Source organism: Bufo bufo, chromosome 1 (assembly GCF_905171765.1).
Source record: "Bufo bufo chromosome 1, aBufBuf1.1, whole genome shotgun sequence".
NCBI lineage: Eukaryota > Metazoa > Chordata > Amphibia > Anura > Bufonidae > Bufo > Bufo bufo.
The window spans coordinates 408,746,084-408,767,259 of NC_053389.1; the positions used below are offsets into that span (position 1 = coordinate 408,746,084).

A 21,176-nucleotide genomic window follows, 5' to 3' on the forward strand; every position below is an offset into this window, starting at 1 on the left:
TTCTTTACAAAAGTCCTTGTAAGATTTCATTCTGAACACAATTACAAATGTACACTAAATTCCCTAAAACCCTTTACAGCATTGGGGGTTGAATAATTTGGAACACAACTGTAATATAAACAGAGCCAAAACATTTAGAGTAGTGAAAGCTCTATGGCAAGCTCTATGTGAAGCGCCACTTTCCCCCCCCCCTCTTTTAAGTGTAAAACATGACAAAACCTATAATGAGTTCCATAAGAGGTCCAAGTGTGGTGTTTTTTCATTTTGACAGGAAGAATGGTTCTGAATGCTCCCCTGTTCTTCCCATCAAATGTGAAGCAACTGTTCCAAATAGAGCTTCTGACAGAGGTATGAGCCTTATTTTGTTAACTTTTATAACCACTTACTTTCTTGGGGGTACTTAGTTGGAATTTCTTGTCACTAGGGACTAGTGGTCTAGAGGATTCCATGTACAGCAAATACATCTGCAGATTTTACTTTTGTCTGGACCTAATTGAATCAATGTGCATTAATAAAGCTTTTCTCTAAACACTATTTTGAGTGCCGTGGAACCTCCATTTCTTTGATTGGCTGCAACCTGCCACTGACACCACTGCTACTTAACCACCTCCGGACCGCTGTACGCACAGACGCGTCCTGGAGGTGGTTGATTCATTCCGAGTGGACGCGCCGGCGCGTCCTCTCGCGATGGCCGAGATTTCCTGTGAACGCGCGCACACAGGCGCGCGCGCTCACAGGAACGGAAGGTAAGAAAGTGGATCTCCAGCCTGCCAGCTGGCAGGCTGGAGATGTGATTTTTTTAACCCCTAACAGGTATATTAGACGCTGTTATGATAACAGCGTCTAATATACCTGCTACCTGGTCCTCTGGTGGTCCCCTTTGTTTGGATTGGCCACCAGAGGACACAGGTAGCTCAGTAATATGTTGCACCAAGCACCACACTACACTACACCCCCCCCCCCGTCACTTATTAACCCCTTATTCACCCTTGATCACCCCTGATCACCCCATATAGACTCCCTGATCACCCCCCTGTCATTGATTACACCCCTGTCATTGATCACACCCCTGTAAAGCTCCATTCAGACGTCCGCATGATTTTTACGGATCCACTGATAGATGGATCGGATCCGCAAAACGCACACGGACGTCTGAATGGAGCCTTACAGGGGCATGATCAATGACTGTGGTGATCACCCCATATAGACTCCCTGATCACCCCCCTGTCATTGATTACCCCCCTGTCATTGATCACCCCCCTGTAAAGCTCCATTCAGATGTCCGCATGATTTTTACGGATCCACTGATAGATGGATCGGATCCGCAAAACGCACACGGACGTCTGAATGGAACCTTACAGGGGCATGATCAATGACTGTGGTGATCACCCCATATAGACTCCCTGATCACCCCCCTGTCATTGATTACACCCCTGTCATTGATCAACCCCCTGTAAAGCTCCATTCAGACGTCCGCATGATTTTTACGGATCCACTGATAGATGGATCGGATCCGCAAAACGCACACGGACGTCTGAATGGAGCCTTACAGGGGCATGATCAATGACTGTGGTGATCACCCCCCTGTCATTGATTACCCCCCTGTCATTGATCACACACCTGTAAAGCTCCATTCAGACGTCCGCATGATTTTTACGGATCCACTGATAGATGGATCAGATCCGCAAAAAGCACACGGACGTCTGAATGGAGCCTTACAGGGGCATGATCAATGACTGTGGTGATCACCCCATATAGACTCCCTGATCACCCCCCTGTCATTGATTACCCCCCTGTCATTGATCACCCCCCTGTAAAGCTCCATTCAGATGTCCGCATGATTTTTACGGATCCACTGATAGATGGATCGGATCCGCAAAACGCACACGGACGTCTGAATGGAGCCTTACAGGGGCGTGATCAATGACTGTGGTGATCACCCCATATAGACTCCCTGATCACCCCCCTGTCATTGATCACCCCCCTGTCATTGATCACCCCCCTGTCATTGTTCACCCCCCCTGTCATTGATCACCCCTCTGTAAGGCTCCATTCAGACATTTTTTTGGCCCAAGTTAGCGGAATTTTTTTTTTTTTTCTTACAAAGTCTCATATTCCACTAACTTGTGTCAAAAAATTAAATCTCACATGAACCCTCACGGAATCCAAATGCGTAAAATTTTTTAGAGATTTATATTCCAGACTTCTTCTCACGCTTTAGGGCCCCTAGAATGCCAGGGCAGTATAAATACCCCACATGTGACCCCATTTCGGAAAGAAGACACCCCTAGGTATTCCGTGAGGGGCATATTGAGTCCATGAAAGATTGAAATTTTTGTCCCAAGTTAGCGGAAAGGGAGACTTTGTGAGAAAAAAATAAATAAAATCAATTTCCGCTAACTTGTGCCAAAAAAAAATAATTTCTATGAACTCGCCATGCCCCTCATTGAATACCTTGGGGTGTCTTCTTTCCAAAATGGGGTCACTTGTGGGGTATTTATACTGCCCTGGCATTCTAGGGGCCCTAAAGCGTGAGAAGAAGTCTGGGATCCAAATGTCTAAAAATGCCCTCATAAAAGGAATGTGGGCCCCTTTGCGCATTTAGGCTGCAAAAAAGTGTCACACATCTGGTATCGCTGTACTCAGGAGAAGTTGGGGAATGTGTTTTGGGGTGTCATTTTACATATACCCATGCTGGGTGAGAGAAATATTTTGGCAAAAGACAACTTTTCCCATTTTTTTATACAAAGTTGGCATTTGACCAAGATATTTATCTCACCCAGCATGGGTATATGTAAAATTACACCCCAAAACACATTCCCCAACTTCTCCCGAGTACGGAGATACCACATGTGTGGCACTTTTTTGCAGCCTAGGTGGGCAAAGGGGCCCACATTCCAAAGAGCACCTTTCGGATTTCACAGGTCATTTACCTACTTACCACACATTAGGGTCCCTGGAAAATGCCAGGGCAGTATAACTACCCCACAAGTGACCCCATTTTGGAAAGAAGACACCCCAAGGTATTCCGTGAGGGGAATGGCGAGTTCCTAGAATTTTTTATTTTTTGTCACAAGTTAGTGGAAAATGATGATTTTTTTTTTATTTATTTTTTTCTTACAAAGTCTCATATTCCACTAACTTGTGACAAAAAATAAAAACTTCCATGAACTCACTATGCCCATCAGCGAATACCTTGGGGTGTCTTCTTTCCAAAATGGGGTCACTTGTGGGGTAGTTATACTGCCCTGGCATTCTAGGGGCCCAAATGTGTGGTAAGGAGTTTGAAATCAAATTCTGTAAAAAATGACCAGTGAAATCCGAAAGGTGCTCTTTGGAATATGGGCCCCTTTGCCCACCTAGGCTGCAAAAAAGTGTCACACATCTGGTATCGCCGTACTCAGGAGAAGTTGGGGAATGTGTTTTGGGGTGTCATTTTACATATACCCATGCTGGGTGAGAGAAATATCTTGGCAAAAGACAACTTTTCCCATTTTTTTTACAAAGTTGGCATTTGACCAAGATATTTCTCTCACCCAGCATGGGTATATGTAAAATGACACCCCAAAACACATTCCCCAACTTCTCCCGAGTATGGAGATGCCACATTTGTGGCACTTTTTTGCAGCCTAGGTGGGCAAAGGGGCCCACATTCCAAAGAGCACCTTTCGGATTTCACAGGTCATTTACCTACTTACCACACATTAGGGCCCCTGGAAAATGCCAGGGCAGTATAACTACCCCACAAGTGACCCCATTTTGGAAAGAAGACACCCCAAGGTATTCCGTGAGGGGCATGGCGAGTTCCTAGAATTTTTTATTTTTTGTCACAAGTTAGTGGAAAATGATGATTTTTTTTTTTGATTTTTTTTTCTTACAAAGTCTCATATTCCACTAACTTGTGACAAAAAATAAAAACTTCCATGAACTCACTATGCCCATCAGCGAATACCTTGGGGTGTCTTCTTTCCAAAATGGGGTCACTTGTGGGGTAGTTATACTGCCCTGGCATTCTAGGGGCCCAAATGTGTGGTAAGGAGTTTGAAATCAAATTCTGTAAAAAATGACCAGTGAAATCCGAAAGGTGCTCTTTGGAATATGGGCCCCTTTGCCCACCTAGGCTGCAAAAAAGTGTCACACATCTGGTATCTCCGTACTCAGGAGAAGTTGGGGAATGTGTTTTGGGGTGTCATTTTACATATACCCATGCTGGGTGAGAGAAATATCTTGGCAAAAGACAACTTTTCCCATTTTTTTATACAAAGTTGGCATTTGACCAAGATATTTATCTCACCCAGCATGGGTATATGTAAAATGACACCCCAAAACACATTCCTCAACTTCTCCTGAATACAGAGATACCAGATGTGTGACACTTTTTTGCAGCCTAGGTGGGCAAAGGGGCCCATATTCCAAAGAGCACCTTTCGGATTTCACTGGTCATTTTTTACAGAATTTGATTTCAAACTCCTTACCACACATTTGGGCCCCTAGAATGCCAGGGCAGTATAACTACCCCACAAGTGACCCCATTTTGGAAAGAAGAGACCCCAAGGTATTTCGTGATGGGCATAGTGAGTTCATAGAACTTTTTATTTTTTGTCACAAGTTAGTGGAATATGAGACTTTGTAAGAAAAAAAAAAAAAAAATCATCATTTTCCGGTAACTTGTGACAAAAAATAAAAAGTTCTATGAACTCACTATGCCCATCAGCGAATACCTTAGGGTGTGTACTTTCCGAAATGGGGTCATTTGTGGGGTGTTTGTACTGTCTGGGCATTGTAGAACCTCAGGAAACATGACAGGTGCTCAGAAAGTCAGAGCTGCTTCAAAAAGCGGAAATTCACATTTTTGTACCATAGTTTGTAAACGCTATAACTTTTACCCAAACCATTTTTTTTTTACCCAAACATTTTTTTTTTATCAAAGACATGTAGAACAATAAATTTAGAGCAAATTTTATATATGGATGTCGTTTTTTTTGCAAAATTTTACAACTGAAAGTGAAAAATGTCATTTTTTTGCAAAAAAATCGTTAAATTTCGATTAATAACAAAAAAAGTAAAAATGTCAGCAGCAATGAAATACCACCAAATGAAAGCTCTATTAGTGAGAAGAAAAGGAGGTAAAATTCATTTTTCATTTGGGTGGTAAGTTGCATGACCGAGCAATAAACGGTGAAAGTAGTGTAGGTCAGAAGTGTAAAAAGTGGCCTGGTCTTTCAGGGTGTTTAAGCACTGGGGGCTGAGGTGGTTAAAGGGGTTGGCCACCATACACATAAAAAATAAATAAAAGGCCCCGGATAATAACTAAAGCCAAGAAGTATTAGTATAATGACAGATATACTGTGTATATATAATTTTTCTACTGCATTCAGCATAGTATGCTCACATTGATGAGAGGCTGTGTGGGCAGAGCAGCTGCAAAGTGAAAGTAAAAATCCCAGCATGCATCAGAGCAAGCATCTTCAGAGGAGTGGTCACATGACATCCCTGGCCAACTGTGATAGCATAGTAGCAACAGCACCTCAGGTGTCATCTCATCGCAGACAAGTCAGCATAATGGTTTTTAGACACCATGTCCCATTTGAAGCGCCCCTGATGCACCCTACATTAGAAGCTCCCAAAAAGTGACCCCATTTTGGAAACTACGGGATAAGGTGTCAGTTTTATTGATACTAATCTGGGTTACATATGATTTTCAATCACTCTATATTATGTTTTTTGTTAGGCAAGGTTACCAAAAATGATATTAAATTTGTCTACTTTGTTTGTTTGTTTCACTTTTACATAATAAAGCATTAAAAAAAAAATCATGTTTTTGTGTCTCCATTTTTTTTACTCTTTGGGCGATTGTCTTAGGTAGGGTGTTATTTTTTGCGGGATGAGGTGACGGTTTGATTGGTACTATTTTGGGGTGCATATGACTTTTTGATCGCTTGGTATTACACTTTTTGTGATGTAAGGTGATAAAAAATTGCTTTTTTGGTACAGTTTTTTTTTTTTATGGTGTTCACCTGGGGGGTTAGATTATGTGATATTTTTTATAGAACTGGTTGTTACGGACACGGCAATACCTAATATGTATACTTTTTTTATTTATTTCACTTTAACACAATAAAAGCATTTTAGAAAAAAGCCTGTTTTTGTGTTTCCATTTTCTAAAAGCCATATTTTTTTCCGTTTTTGGGCGATCGTCTCATGTAGAGGCTCATTTTATGAGGGATGAGGTGACGGTTTGATTGGTACCATTTTGGGGTGCATACAACTTTTTTGATCACTTTTATGACCTTTTTTGGGGGAGTGAGGTAGGCAAAATTTCAATTCCATCATAGTTTTTCTTTATGGCCTTCACGATGCAGGGAAAGTAACATGACCCTTTCATAGATCAGGTCGTTACGGACGCGGTGATATTAAACATGTATATTTTGTACTATGGTACTGCGCGATGCACTCCCTGTCCACCTTCACTATCTGTCAGTGCCCTAAAAACACAATATACAATAGCTATACAACTCCAGATTGGTAATTACCTGTTTCTGTGTTCTTGCTTATTCGATTGTATGTTCATGCTTCTTGCTCTCACATCAACATGAAGGGGATTTGGGAGGCTAGACCCTATTACTTTAACTGAGCTTGCCCCAGCCAGCGGCACAGCTCTAATTCAAAAGTTTGCTCGCTCGCGCTCACACGGAGCACTGTGTGACGTCACGATTTGAGCTACAGATGGTTAGGAGGACTAAAGTTACCACAACGCGTTTCGAATAAAATGTTATTCTTCGTCAGGGATACTAATTCGGTCTCCTAATGCTGCTTATATAGGTCTATTTCTCCTCCTTCATTTAACCCCCTCATATCTTCTGTGCTCTAGCATTCATTCATTCAAAGGCAAACAGTTTGATTTCTGAGTTCAATCCTGATGGTACTAATGTGTTCAGAGTGAAAATCCAGTGGGTCTCTGCTTGGGACATTTTTTTGATGAAGTCCCCCCCTCTTTTGTTTTTATTAACTATCTCTATTCCACTAAATGTGGTACCATTGCTATTTCCCCCATGTTTCTCTTTGTAATGTCTTGAGAGGGGATGATCTTCATATTTTCTCCGGATGTTATAAATATGTTTTAGTAGCTCTTCTCTGAACTCTCTCCAAAGTATCAATATCCAAAGGAGGTCTCACTAGTGCTCTGTAGAGCGGCATGAGCACCTCCCGCTTTCTACTGGTAATCCCTCTCCCTATACACCCACTGAACAGAATGCTTTCCATTCAGAATACATTAGGATAAAACTGAACCGTTTTTTTCCAGCATTGAGCCCCTGTGACGGAAATCAATACCGGAAAAGAATAGCGCTAGTGTGTGAAAGTACCCTAAGCCTGATCAGGCTTCTGCCTTCAGCAGGAGCCTGATCAGGCACCATGGCAAGCCGGAAGCCTGTGAAGGCACCCGGTTGCCATGGTAACCATCAGGATGCTGCCACAGCAGTGCAGCGGCCCGATGGGGGATAGAGGGAGCCTCCTCCCTCTGTGAACCAGTCAAGCATCGGGTCACTGCAATGGCACAGCAGCGGCCCGATGGGAGAGGGATGGAGTTCCCTCCCTGTTAACCCTTTCCATATAGTGGTCCCTATGGACCACGGCATGGAAGGGGTTAAACCGGCTAACATCGGTGCCAGTATGCTGACACTCTGCCAACCGCTCAGCCATCCGGAAAATGGGGGAAGGAAGAGGGGGGCGGGGGATCGCGCACTCGGCAATCCTGAAATTAGGGGGGCACAATGAAGGCTGGAGCCTACAGGGGGGGTATTATATGTACACATTAGAAGGTTCTGATCCCCACAGTCACGTTTTGTGGGGATCAGAACCTTTCAGCCGGCATTAGGATTGCCTGATTGGCTAGTCTGTACAGACTAGCCAATCAGAGCGATCGCTAGCCTGGGGCCACCCTTATTGGTCTCGGGCCGGTTAGCTGAGATCCCTGGCTGTGTGTAACAGCCAGGGTCTTAGTGCTGTCACCATGTCTGCAGACATGGTGACAGTTTAATGCCATGACGTGTATACTCGTCATGGAGCGCCAAGTAGCAGTGCTCCATGACGAGTATACACGTCAAAGAGCACTAAGGGGTTAACATTTACTTTACAGAGGCTCTGTAAGTTATGGCCAGGGGATCCGCTCCTACTAGGCTCCCTGCTCCGAACTCTGACTATGCTGTACAGTTAGAACAAGAGTCGGAGCAGGGAGCATACGAGTGGCAGGGGAAGAATGGGCATGCGCTGCTCTTAGGCAGATGAGGAAAAGCAGCACATGCACAGTTACACTACAGGCATGGACGAGCTTTCTCTCAAGCTCCTCCATGTTGCGTGCAGCCATGGACGGATTCGGCTGCAGGGCAGAAAGGGCTCAGGGGCGTGGCTTCAGATAATAGAAAATATAGGCAGATCTGCTTAATGACATATATTAGGATATTCACTTTTTCCCTACCTCCCACACAGTAGTAGCAAATACTTGGAGAGTGGCCAACCCCTTTACAAGGAGTGCAAATTTCAATGTATTTGACTATTCCGTGGGCCCAATAATCCATGTGGAAGGCAATCACAACCAATTTGGGTATGAATCCATCCTTGCAGATCATTTACACTCATACATGCTGATTATCTTTCCTGGGGCGTATGGGATCTTCCAGCAAGAAAAAGAGACATGTCACATGGCTAGAAATGTTCAACATTGGTTGGAAGAGCATGACCAAGTCTTCCAAGTACTACCTTGGTCCTCTAATTCCCCAGACTTGAACCCAGTTGAGTACAGGGAGTGCAGAATTATTAGGCAAGTTGTATTTTTGAGGATTCATTTTATTATTGAACAACAACCATGTTCTCAATGAACCCAAAAAACTCATTAATATCAAAGCTGAATATTTTTGGAAGTAGTTTTTAGTTTGTTTTTAGTTTTAGCTATTTTAGGGGGATATCTGTGTGTGCAGGTGACTATTACTGTGCATAATTATTAGGCAACTTAACAAAAAACAAATATATACCCATTTCAATTATTTATTTTTACCAGTGAAACCAATATAACATCTCCAACATTCACAAATATACATTTCTGACATTCTAAAACAAAACAAAAACAAATCAGTGACCAATATAGCCACCTTTCTTTGCAATTACACTCAAAAGCCTGCCATCCATGGATTCTGTCAGTGTTTTGATCTGTTCACCATCAACATTGCGTGCAGCAGCAACCACAACCTTCCAGACACTGTTCAGAGAGGTGTACTGTTTTCCCTCCTTGTAAATCTCACATTTGATGATGGACCACAGGTTCTCAATGGGGTTCAGATCAGGTGAACAAGGAGGCCATGTCATTAGATTTTCTTCTTTTATACCCTTTCTTGCCAGCCACGCTGTGGAGTACTTGGACGCGTGTGATGGAGCATTGTCCTTCATGAAAATCATGTTTTTCTTGAAGGATGCAGACTTCTTCCTGTACCACTGCTTGAAGAAGGTGTCTTCCAGAAACTGGCAGTAGGACTGGGAGTTGAGCTTGACTCCATCCTCAACCCGAAAAGGCCCCACAAGCTCATCTTTGATGATACCAGCCCAAACCAGTACTCCACCTCCACCTTGCTGGCGTCTGAGTCGGACTGGAGCTCTCTGCCCTTTACCAATCCAGCCACGGGCCCATCCATCTGGCCCATCAAGACTCACTCTCATTTCATCAGTCCATAAAACCTTAGAAAAATCAGTCTTGAGATATTTCTTGGCCCAGTCTTGACGTTTCAGCTTGTGTGTCTTGTTCAGTGGTGGTCGTCTTTCAGCCTTTCTTACCTTGGCCATGTCTCTGAGTATTGCACACCTTGTGCTTTTGGGCACTCCAGTGATGTTGCAGCTCTGAAATATGGCCAAACTGGTGGCAAGTGGCATCTTGGCAGCTGCACGCTTGACTTTTCTCAGTTCATGGGCAGTTATTTTGCGCCTTGGTTTTTCCACACGCTTCTTGCGACCCTGTTGACTATTTTGAATGAAACGCTTGATTGTTCGATGATCACGCTTCAGAAGCTTTGCAATTTTAAGAGTGCTGCATCCCTCTGCAAGATATCTCACTATTTTTGACTTTTCTGAGCCTGTCAAGTCCTTCTTTTGACCCATTTTGCCAAAGGAAAGGAAGTTGCCTAATAATTATGCACACCTAATATAGGGTGTTGATGTCATTAGACCACACCCCTCCTCATTACAGAGATGCACATCACCTAATATGCTTAATTGGTAGTAGGCTTTCGAGCCTATACAGCTTGGAGTAAGACAACATGCATAAAGAGGATGATGTGGTCAAAATACTAATTTGCCTAATAATTCTGCACTCCCTGTATATGTGGGACCACCTCCATTGTTATGCTTGCTCTATGGATCCTCCCCCACGCACCCTCCAGCAGTTGTGGGATGCAGTGCAGTCAGCATGGCTCCAGATACCTGTAATAACCTACCAGGATCATATAGAGTCACTCCCAGCCCACCTAACTGCTGTCAGTGCTGCACATGATGGTTACTCTGGATATTAGTTGGTGATCATAATAATGTGACTCGAGTGTGGACATTTGTCTTAGACAATTGCTTTGACTGGATACAATTAGAGCATACTGTGCCTTGTTAGCACAGCTATGACTGTAGGTGTTTGTTCAGTCTCCTATCTCATGAACAGCTGAGATCTTGAAAATTATGAGATATTGAAACAAAGTATTTAGCAGTTCCTTTACTTTACATCACACAACAATTAAGCTATATTTAGATAAAATGTGATAGACTGGTAAAAATGGCGCTGCATGCTTATTTACCTGTGTCTCTTTCTCTGCATCTATCATACTGCCTGTATGTTCTTGGAGCAAAGCGTAGGCCCTTTGCAATGCCTGGTATTCCTTAGTCAACTGACGAAACCTTAGCTCAGACTCTTCTGCTGCTAAACTCTATGAAGAGACACAAGGGACATTTTATTGACATTTGAAAGTGAAGAAAACTAAGAGGCAGTTCATGATTGTTAAAATGGCTTATAAATATTTACATTGTCTGCTATTACATGTATGTAAAGTAATGGCATGAGCTGGAAATTAAAGTATATATTTATCTATATAAAAACCAGTACATGGATTATACTGGATGCCAGAATGGTCACTGGGGAATTGTGTTCAGGAAAGACACAGTTAGGTTTAGACTTGGTTGAGTTGGGGGGGACTGCAAAGAAAGCATTTATGTAAATGTCAACCCTCTAATAATAAAATCTTTTTCTTTATATCTTTTTATCTTTATATCTTTACTATGCAATGTTACTTACTTCATCTAAATCATCATCCGGTGTGGCTGGCGTCCTGTCTGTTCGATAGGAAGCTACTGATGATGTTTCAGAATCCATGGAGTCATCATCATATCCAAATACAGTGTCCACCAAGTGTCTCTGTAATAAGTATGGAAAGTAAGATTCCCTTCAAGCACATACTGTACCAAGCTGCGGTTCCAACTGTTGAAACGCATGGCAATCAGTAGATATTGTAGAGGGAGATCTTTGGGTAGCCGCAGATGAATGGATGACCATGTAAAACACGATTGTGTTGCATCCTCCAGAGTAAGAGCCACTTTTTACAGTAGCTGTATGCTCCAGCTAGTAGTTTAAATTAACGAAACCATCTTTATGATATTCATATATTCTAATAGGGCTTACAGATAGGGGCTCTCCTAATGGGGCAATCTCTTTAACGTCCATGGTTTTTCCACATTCAGTGCCGCCATCAGAACACTGCAGATGGACTGTTTTTGGAGGCCCAGGAAAAGGAGCCTAAAAATGAAGCCTATACTTTCCTCTCAGCTGTACTCTCCTCCGTATTCAGTGCTCTGTTTAATATATTGAATATAAAGAGTATCTCATCCACTGAGGTTGACTATCATCAGTGAGGTTCAAGATGGATGATGAGAGAAAAGTGATGAAGTCCAGTGGCAGGCCAGTTTGCACTAGCAGTTATGTTTGTTATATTTCCCTATATATTTCAATAGAGAATGGCACAGTCCTTACCTTTATAGGCTTAGAACTTCTTTTATGTTTTTTCCGTCTAATAAGTTTTTCTCTATCCTGGAAAAACAAGAGTTTTAGAATTGGTAATGCTGATATGTGAGTCATGTTAAAATGTTACATAAAATCTAAAAATAAGATAAAAATAACTACAATACATTCAGATAGTAGGTGCCTTACTAAAATGTATTACAAAACAGACCAGTCTTAACCTTTTTACATAGAAAACCATATAGGATTGGATCTGACCTCTTGAGCCAAATACTAATATGCAAGATTTTGAGGTTGCCATACAGATTAGACGAATGTCAGCCAATTTAGATTTCGGTGGGCACAGCCGTCTATCTATTGTATATGGTTATGTCCCGAGCTTTCCTCCAATGGTAGAGGGCAAAGAAGTATTGGGAAGCTTTATAGGAAAGGAACTGAGAATATTTATACTACATGAGACTAAAATAGAGGCCACGGTGCAGATTTATCATAAAGATATAATTTTTCTTAACGGTTCTTGCAAAAAAATGTTTACGCAAGTGCCGTTTCTCAGCTAGCCTCGCCACTTTCCTGAGGGTATGGTGAGGCTGGGATGGGGACTTGGCGAGGATGGGGCATAGATTTCAGGCGTACGGACTGCTGGATGTTGCGCCTAATTTATGACAAGGCATACGCCACCAGGCTATCATAAATCTGCCTCCTTTTGTTTTCTATTTAGTCAAGTAACTATAGTATGTCATATGGCGGTTGGTGCGCTAATATTTTCTATTTATATGGGTACTTTTTATAATATGCATATATATTCTCCTGGAGTCCCTTTGAGAGTAACATGATCCAAGCAGATAAAGCAGAACAGTATACACAGATCCCCTTTTACTAAGGTTTTGACATTTAATTGTTTTCTATTAAATTGGCCCTACTGTAAAGGTGGCCATACACCATACACTGTAAACTGTGACCTCCCCATATACACATGTATGCTCGGTTGAGCATGCATGTGTTCTCAGTGGTGAATAAACCACTGCCAGACACCCCTGCCAGCATATCACGACCGGCGTGCAGATCACATATGTGACGCAAAGGGAGGGAAAAGGAAGGCCCTGTCCAAGGGAGAGGGAAAGATGGTGACCCCCTAACTCACCTTGAGACTGGCACCTGACTGCCCTGACGTCCCTAGATGGGTTTCTCACCCGTACGCCGATCACGTGCCTAAACCCTGGCTTTCCCTAAGATGAGCCCTACGTAGTGAATAGGTGTCATGGATGGTGTTGCAGAAAACTGGAAGTTATAAATAAACATCCGACTGACTTGATCCCAAACTAAGGAACATATGGATGAGCCCTATAAAATCCCTAGAGCTCTCCCTGACTGCTCTGCCCATGCAAAGATCTTTATGATAGAAAGTTGCATGCCCTCGTACCTAGACTGTGTGACACCTGAAAACCCTATAATAATGAGGGGACACGACCACCGGCTCCTTGCACTTAATATGGAGGGAGTCAGGGTCACCTAGAATCAAGCCAGCACGGAAACACAAATAAAGGAAAAGACTTATCTGAGGAGGGGATATAAAGGGAGGCAATCAGTGTAAATAGATGACAGCTGGGAGAAGGAAAAGGGATGACAAAGTGAAACCAAAACAAAGAACATCATGCAAGAGGTACAGAAGAACGTCTGCCAGAGCTTCTCAGAGACCTGGCGGTGACAATAGGGCGGTGGGAACACTAGTCTGCACCACTAACACTAAAGGGAAACACTAGGGAGAAGACAGACAATACTGACAAAACATATAGTCCCAGGTGGGCGACAACAAACAACCAACAGGGATCCGGAGGGTAATGCTCTGGTACGACAACCAGGGATAACAGCAACTCAGCTCCAGTGGGTCAGTATAGAAGTCCAGGCAGGAAGCTCTATATCTGGCAACCAGAGAAGTGGGAGAGGGGAATATAAGGAGGTTGGGAGTGCCGGACAAGAAACAGCTGAGGAGAAAAAGCTACGGATCCCTGAGTGAGACAAAAAGGATTGCAAGGCAAACCCAGAAAGCTACCATTAAGTAATAGCGCTATCTTTACACAATGAGCGCGCAGCCACCCACTGCGACTTCCTGACCCCGGGTATAACGGAGTCAGGCGTGGCTCTTGAAACCCTCGTGACAGTACCCCCTTTTCCACGAGGGGCCTCCGGACACTCAGGACCAGGTCTCTCAGGATGAGAGGCATGAAAAGCCTGAACTAACCTGTCGGCGTTTACCTGACGCTGGAACCCACATTCTTTCCTCGGGACCGTAACCCCTCCAATGCACCAGATATTGAAGAGAGCGGCGGACCCGACAAGAATCAACAATTTTGGATATTTGAAACTCTAGATTACCATCAACAATAACAAGAGGGGGTGGCAGCGGTTCTAGAGGTGGAACATACTTTTTGAGTAACGACTTATGGAAGACGTTATGGATTTTAAAAGTTTGAGGCAGCTCCAGGCGAAAAGTCACGGGGTTAATGATGGCTACTATTTTGTAAGGACCAATGAACCTAGGACCCAGTTTCCAAGAGGGAACCTTTAACTTAATATTCCTAGTAGATAACCACACAGTCATTCACTCCTAGGTCCGGACCTGGCGACCGTTTCTTATCAGCCATGCATTTATATTTACCTCCCATATTTTTCAAGTTAGCTTTCACTTTCTGCCATACAGAGGAAAGAGATGACGAAAACCGTTCCTCTTCAGGAACCCCAGAAAACCCCCCCCTCTTTGAAAGTACAGAATTGGGGGTGAAAACCATATGCACCAAGAAATGGTGACTTGCCAGTGGATTCCTGACGGCGATTATTTATAGCAAACTCGGCTAACGGTAAATATGATGACCACACCTCTTGGTTTTCAGACACAAAACACCTTAGGTATGTCTCAAGGTTTAAGTTGGTACGCTCAGTCTGTCCATTCGACTGAGGATGGAAAGCTGAGGAAAAGGACAAGTGTACCCCCAAACGGGAACAAAAAGCTTTCCAAAACTTAGAAATAAACTGGGTTCCCCGATCCGAAACAACATCGGAAGGGACCCCGTGAAGCTTCACGATTTCACTGATGAATACCTGAGCAAGAGTCTTAGCATTAGGTAGTGCGAGTAACGCAATGAAGTGTACCATTTTGCTAAACCTGTCCACTACTACCAAGATAACTGTTTTACCCGCAGACAAAGGTAAGTCAGTGATGAAATCCATTGACAGATGTGTCCATGGCCTATTGGGAATGACAAGTGGCAATAAAGACCCTGCAGGACGTGTATGAGAGACTTTCGCACGTGCACAAGTAGAACAAGTAGACACAAAATCCATTACATCCTGACGCAACCTTGGCCACCAAAAACGACAAGACAATAGCTCCAAGGTTGCTTTACTACCCGGGTGCCCAGCAAGTGCCGAATTATGATGTTCCTTTAATAATTTGAGACGCAGGTTTAACGGTACAAACAATTTCTCTGAGGGACAAGAGACCAGGGCGTCCCCCTGGGCCTCTAACACCTTCCCCTCCAGAACAGAGTGTACAGCGGAGACAACCACTCCTCTTTGTAGAATGGGTACCGGATCACCCACATTACCACCTCCAGGGAAACTACGAGATAATGCGTCTGCCTTGGTATTTTTGCCCCAGGACGAAAGGTGATGAAAAAGTTAAACCTGGTAAAAAATAGAGACCACCTAGCTTGTCTAGGGGTGAGACGCTTAGCTGATTCGAGGTACAGAAGATTTTTGTGGTCCGTAATCACAGTGACGGGGTGGATTGCCCCCTCTAAAAAGTGACGCCATTCTTCAAACGCTAGTTTAATAGCTAACAGTTCCCTATTGCCAATATCATAGTTCTTCTCTGCTGCAGATAGTTTTTTAGAAAAGAAAGCACAAGGACGCCATTTGCCAGGAGACGGACCCTGAGACAGTACAGCCCCCACTCCCACCTCTGACGCATCTACTTCAACAATAAAAGGCTGGGAGACATCAGGTTGGATTAGTAATGGTGCCGAGGTAAACCTCTCTTTTAGAGAGGAAAATGCCATTTTGGCGGCGTCAGACCATATAGAAAAATCTGTCCCCTTCCTAGTCATGTCAGTAAGGGGTTTGACAATAACAGAATAGTTTTTAATGAATTTTCTATAGAAATTTGCGAAACCCAAAAACCGTTGCAGTGCTTTAAGGTTCTCAGGAAGATCCCAATCTAGAATTGCCTGGACTTTCCTAGGATCCATACGGAAACCTGAAGCAGATAATAAATATCCCAGGAATTGTATTTCCTGAACGGCGAAAACACACTTCTCAATTTTCGCATATAATTTATTTGTCCGTAGGACCTGCAGTACCTGTCTGACATGTACCTCGTGTGTCTTCAGATCAGACGAGTAAATTAAAATATCATCTAGGTATATCACCACAAACCTGCCGATAAGATGACTAAAAATGTCATTAACGAAATGTTGGAAGACAGCGGGAGCATTGGTCAGACCGAAAGGCATGACTAGATTTTCATAATGCCCCTCCGGGGTGTTAAAGGCGGTCTTCCACTCATCTCCTTCCTTGATACGAATCAGATTGTAGGCCCCCCTAAGATCAAGTTTGGAGAACCACTTAGCACCCGCAATCTGATTAAACAGGTCAGGAATGAGAGGAAGAGGGTATGGGTCTCGGATGGTTATCCGGTTTAGTTTGCGGAAATCTAGGCAAGGACGCAGGCCCCCATCTTTCTTTTTAACAAAGAAAAACCCTGCAGCCACGGGTGATGAAGAGGGTCTGATGTGTTCCTTAGCCAAGCTCTCGGAGATATAATCTTTCATGGCTTGTCTCTCGGGACCCGAAAGATTATATAACCCGGTCTTGGGTAATTTCGCACCGGGAATCAGGTTAACCGGGCAATCATAAGGACGGTGAGGTGGTAACTTCTGACCCCCCTTTTTAGAGAAAACGTCCTCAAAGTCTGAAACAAAAGTAGGTAGAGTAGCTATGGACGCGACTAAGTAATTGCTATTTAAGCAATTTTCTCTGCAATGCTCACTCCACTCCAATATCTCCCTGGCCTGCCAATCCACCACTGGATTGTGCGCTACCAACCAGGGAAGACCCAATACCACAGGAGTGGGAAGACCCTCCAGAACATAACATGATAGACACTCGTTATGGTGGTCCCCTACCCGAAGGTGTAAGTTATGGACAATATGAGTAAGGTTTCTCTGAGACAGAGGAGCAGAGTCGATAGCAAAAATGGGAATAGGTCTCTGTAGCGTACAGAAAGACAAACCCATAGTCTGGGCAAACTGGGCATCTATCAAATTTACTCCTGCTCCACTGTCTAGGAAGAAAGAAATAGTCTCTGTCTTAACACCAACAACAACCGCTGGCAACACAAATTGAGATGTTCGTATGGAGGAAACGTATACCCCCCGGCTGACATCCTCCACACAGCCTGAGGTTAGTAGTTTTCCGACGGTCTTTTGTTTTTGAGTATGGAAGGACAGACATTAATGAAATGACCACTCCCCCCACAGAAAAAACAAACCCCATGCCTACGGCGAGCCTCAGGAGGACGGACCTGACGAGTAGTTCCTCCTAGCTGCATAGGCTCGTCTAGGTCCGTACAGACTAGCTGCTGCTTGGGAGGGGTTACTAATTGCTCAGGATCTTTCAATCTGTCCCTAAGATGTCTATCTATTCTGATAGAAAGGGACATAACAGCATCAAGGGAAAAGGGGGTCTCATACAGCGCAAGCGCATCCTTAGCCCTTTCGGATAACCCAGAGCAAAACTGACTCCTGAGAGCCGGATCGTTCCACTAGGTATCTGTAGCCCTCCTACGGAACTCTGAGCAATACTCCTTTGCTGGCCGCTCTCCCTGTAGGAGTCTCTGTAATTTCGACTCAGCCAGGGCGACTCGGTCAGGGTCATCATATATGAGACCCAAAGCCCCAAAAAATTCCTCCACAGACTGGAGAGCCAGAGAATCAGTGGGTAAAGAAAACGCCCAGGATTGCGGGTCCCTTTGAAGCAGGGAAATAACAATCCCTACCCGCTGTTCTTCATTACCAGAGGAGTAGGGGCGCAGCCTAAAATATAACTTACAGGCCTCACAGAACATCACAAATTTGTCCCTTCCCCCAGAAAATCTGTCAGGAAGAACAACCTTGGGTTCCGGAGCAACCTGGTTACCCATAGCAACTGCAGGACTTGCGGTCTGCTGCAATTGCTGCTGTTGCTGGAGGACCGACGCCTTCAATCCTGCCACCTCCAAAGACAGGCCTTGAAGTTGCTTTGTCAAAGCGGCAATAGGATCCATGCTGGATTCTAAATAGGCAGAAGAGAGAAGAAAAAAAAAAATATTTATATTTTTTATTTTTAAACAAAATAAGGGCCAGATATAATATCACGACCGGCGTGCCGATCACATACGTGACGCAAAGGGAGGGAAAAGGAAGGCCCTGTCCAAGGGAGAGGGAAAGATGGTAACCCCTAACTCACCTTGAGGCTGGCACCTGACTGCCCTGACGTCCCTAGACGGGTTTCTCACCCGTACGCCGATCACATGCCTAAACCCTGGCTTTCCTTAAGATGAGCCCTACGTAGTGAATAGGGCAGTGGGAACACTAGTCCGCACCACTAACACTAAAGGGAAACACTAGGGAGAAGACAGACAATACTAACAAAACATATAATCCCAGGTGGGCGACAACAAACAACCAACAGGGATCCGGAGGGTAATGCTCTGGTACGACAACCAGGAATAACAGCGACACAGCTCCAGTGGGTCAGTATAGAAGTCCAGGCAGGAAGCTCTATATCTGGCAACCAGAGAAGTGGGAGAGGGGAATATAAGGAGGTTGGGAGTGCAGGACAAGAAACAGCTGAGGAGAAAAAGCTACGGATCCCTGAGTGAGACAAAAAGGATTGCAAGGCAAACCCAGAAAGCTACCATTAAGTAATAGCGCTATCTTTAGACATAGAGCGCGCAGCCACCCGCTGCGACTTCCTGACCCCGGGTATAACGGAGTCAGACGTGGCTCTTGACACCCTCGTGACACAGCATCATCTTCTTTGAAAACAAAAGGATAAGACATGTTGAAGTATACAGGATACTTGTACTTTCACACTAGCGTTTTTGCTGGATCCGGCAGGGTCCAGCAAAAATGCTTCCATTACAGATAATACAACCGTCTGCATCCGTTTGAACGGATCCGGTTGTATTATCTTTAACATTTATTTAACATTGCCAAACGGATCCGTTTTGAACTCTATTGAAAGTCAATGGAGGACGGATCTGTTTTCTATTGTGGCAGATTGTGCCAGAGAAAACTTTTTTGCTCCACATCCCAGGACGGAAAGAAAATCACAGCATGCTGCGATTTTCTCTCCGGTCTGGGAACAGGAGGCATTTTGGAGCATTCCGTTCCCCTCAGTTCATTGACAATGAATAGGGACAAAACTGAAGCGCTTTTTTCCGGTATTGAGCTCCTATGACTGAACTCAATACCGGAAAACTTTAACGCTAGTGTGAAACTAGCCTTATTCACAATAGATGGTCAGCTGATTCCACTAAAATCTGTAGCTTGGGCCAACATTCATCTCATGTGTCCTTTCTTACCTTTCATTAGATTCGAGAAATCCTGATTTTTCTGTTGCAATTGACCAGTTTTAAAAAAATAATTTTGTGTTACTAACATTAGACAGCACTTATTCTTCAAAGCTGATCATCTTGTGACATTCATTTTGGGGCATCTTGAAAGGTTAGTAAGGACACATCTGTATGCATAAAGATGTAGCAAATGTTCAGTTGACATTAAATAAACAGTTGCAACAAAACCATAATGGAAGTGCTCATTAGTATTCACCCTATAAGACGCACTGACATTCCCCCCCCCCCCACTCTGGGGGAAAAAAGTGCGTCCTATAAGGGAAAAAATTTGAGCCTCACAGGCAGTGAGTAATTACTTTTTATGTATTACTTTGCAGTATGTGTTGGTGTTTTATAACCAAAGACAAAAAAAAAATCTCTCTGTGTTATTGTCTGTCACTACATTGTGTAGGCAGACAGCAGGAATTGTATTGGAGGGAGTGTGGTGGGATTCACCACTCCCACTCCATTACAGAGAGTGGGGAAGACTCAGCCCGTTCAGTTGAGGAAAGAGTCCCTCATTAAAGGTGCATAAAAGTTGGAGGGAACCAGCAGTGTCTCTCTGCAAACAACCCAGCTGAGAGACACCAGCAGTCTACAGGCTGGTAACACAGCCAAGTGTTACCATACCCTGGGAGAGTGGGGCAGGGGCCTCAGTCATTATACCAGCTGAGCCAGGTGAATGCGTTTTGCTGTTACTTCTGTTTAGCCGAACCAGGCAAATGTGTTTTTAGTTTGTTTATTTCTGTTATCCTACTGAACCCTGTGGAGTTGAAATAAATCTCTACATTACTGCATTGGGACTGTTGCGTCTGTGTCACCTACTCCGCTTCAGAACATTGCAAGTGGTGGAGGATGCGGGCAATGCAGAGCCGTTGCTAATAGTTACGGCGTGACACGTATAGACGCTAAAGATTTTCCTCACCGAAAACTCTGCAGCTACTCCAAGGAGCACTGCCTGTGGACCGGCGGGTTCACGAAGATTCTGGTAGGAGTTATATGGTGTACTGTTGATGTCCTGGGTGAAGTGCCTATCGACCATGCAGTCACAAACCCACCCTATGGAGGAAGTGGTAAAAATTCTGGTGCAGGCCCAAGAACAAGCCTTGGAGCAGCAGCGCCAGTCCCAGGAACAAACCACACGTCTAATGCTGAGACAAATGGCGTTGTTAAAAGAGGTGGTCTTGGCACGTTCTGAGTCCCACGGGGGGAAGGGCCTGCGAGCTGGGGTGCCAGGGAGGCCGTGCAATGCTCTCTTCAAAAAATGACTCCCGGGGACGATGTGTAGATTTATCTTACCATCTTTGAGAGGGCAGCCCAAAAGGAGAAACTCTCCAAGGAAGACTGGGTTTTGGTACTGGCACACTATCTGGTCGGGGAACCCCAGAAAGCCTATCATGACCTCAGTGAACAAGATGTCCGAGATTATGCAAAATTGCGAGTAGAAATTCTTGCTCGGTTGGGGGTTACAGCAGCAGTACGGGC

The 21,176-nt window shown here is 44.1% G+C and overlaps 1 protein-coding gene across 1 annotated transcript in view; it reads right to left on the bottom strand.

Annotated features, from left to right (window-relative positions):
• Window positions 1–21,176, bottom strand: part of JAKMIP2 (janus kinase and microtubule interacting protein 2) — a 173,358-nt gene that overhangs the window by 48,871 nt on the left and 103,311 nt on the right. The window contains exons 9-11 of the mRNA XM_040406284.1: window positions 12,053–12,109; window positions 11,321–11,440; window positions 10,827–10,955 (exon numbers count right to left, since the gene is read on the bottom strand). Coding sequence (XP_040262218.1) covers window positions 10,827–10,955; window positions 11,321–11,440; window positions 12,053–12,109 — 306 coding nt within the window. The remainder of the gene's footprint in view (window positions 1–10,826; window positions 10,956–11,320; window positions 11,441–12,052; window positions 12,110–21,176) is intronic.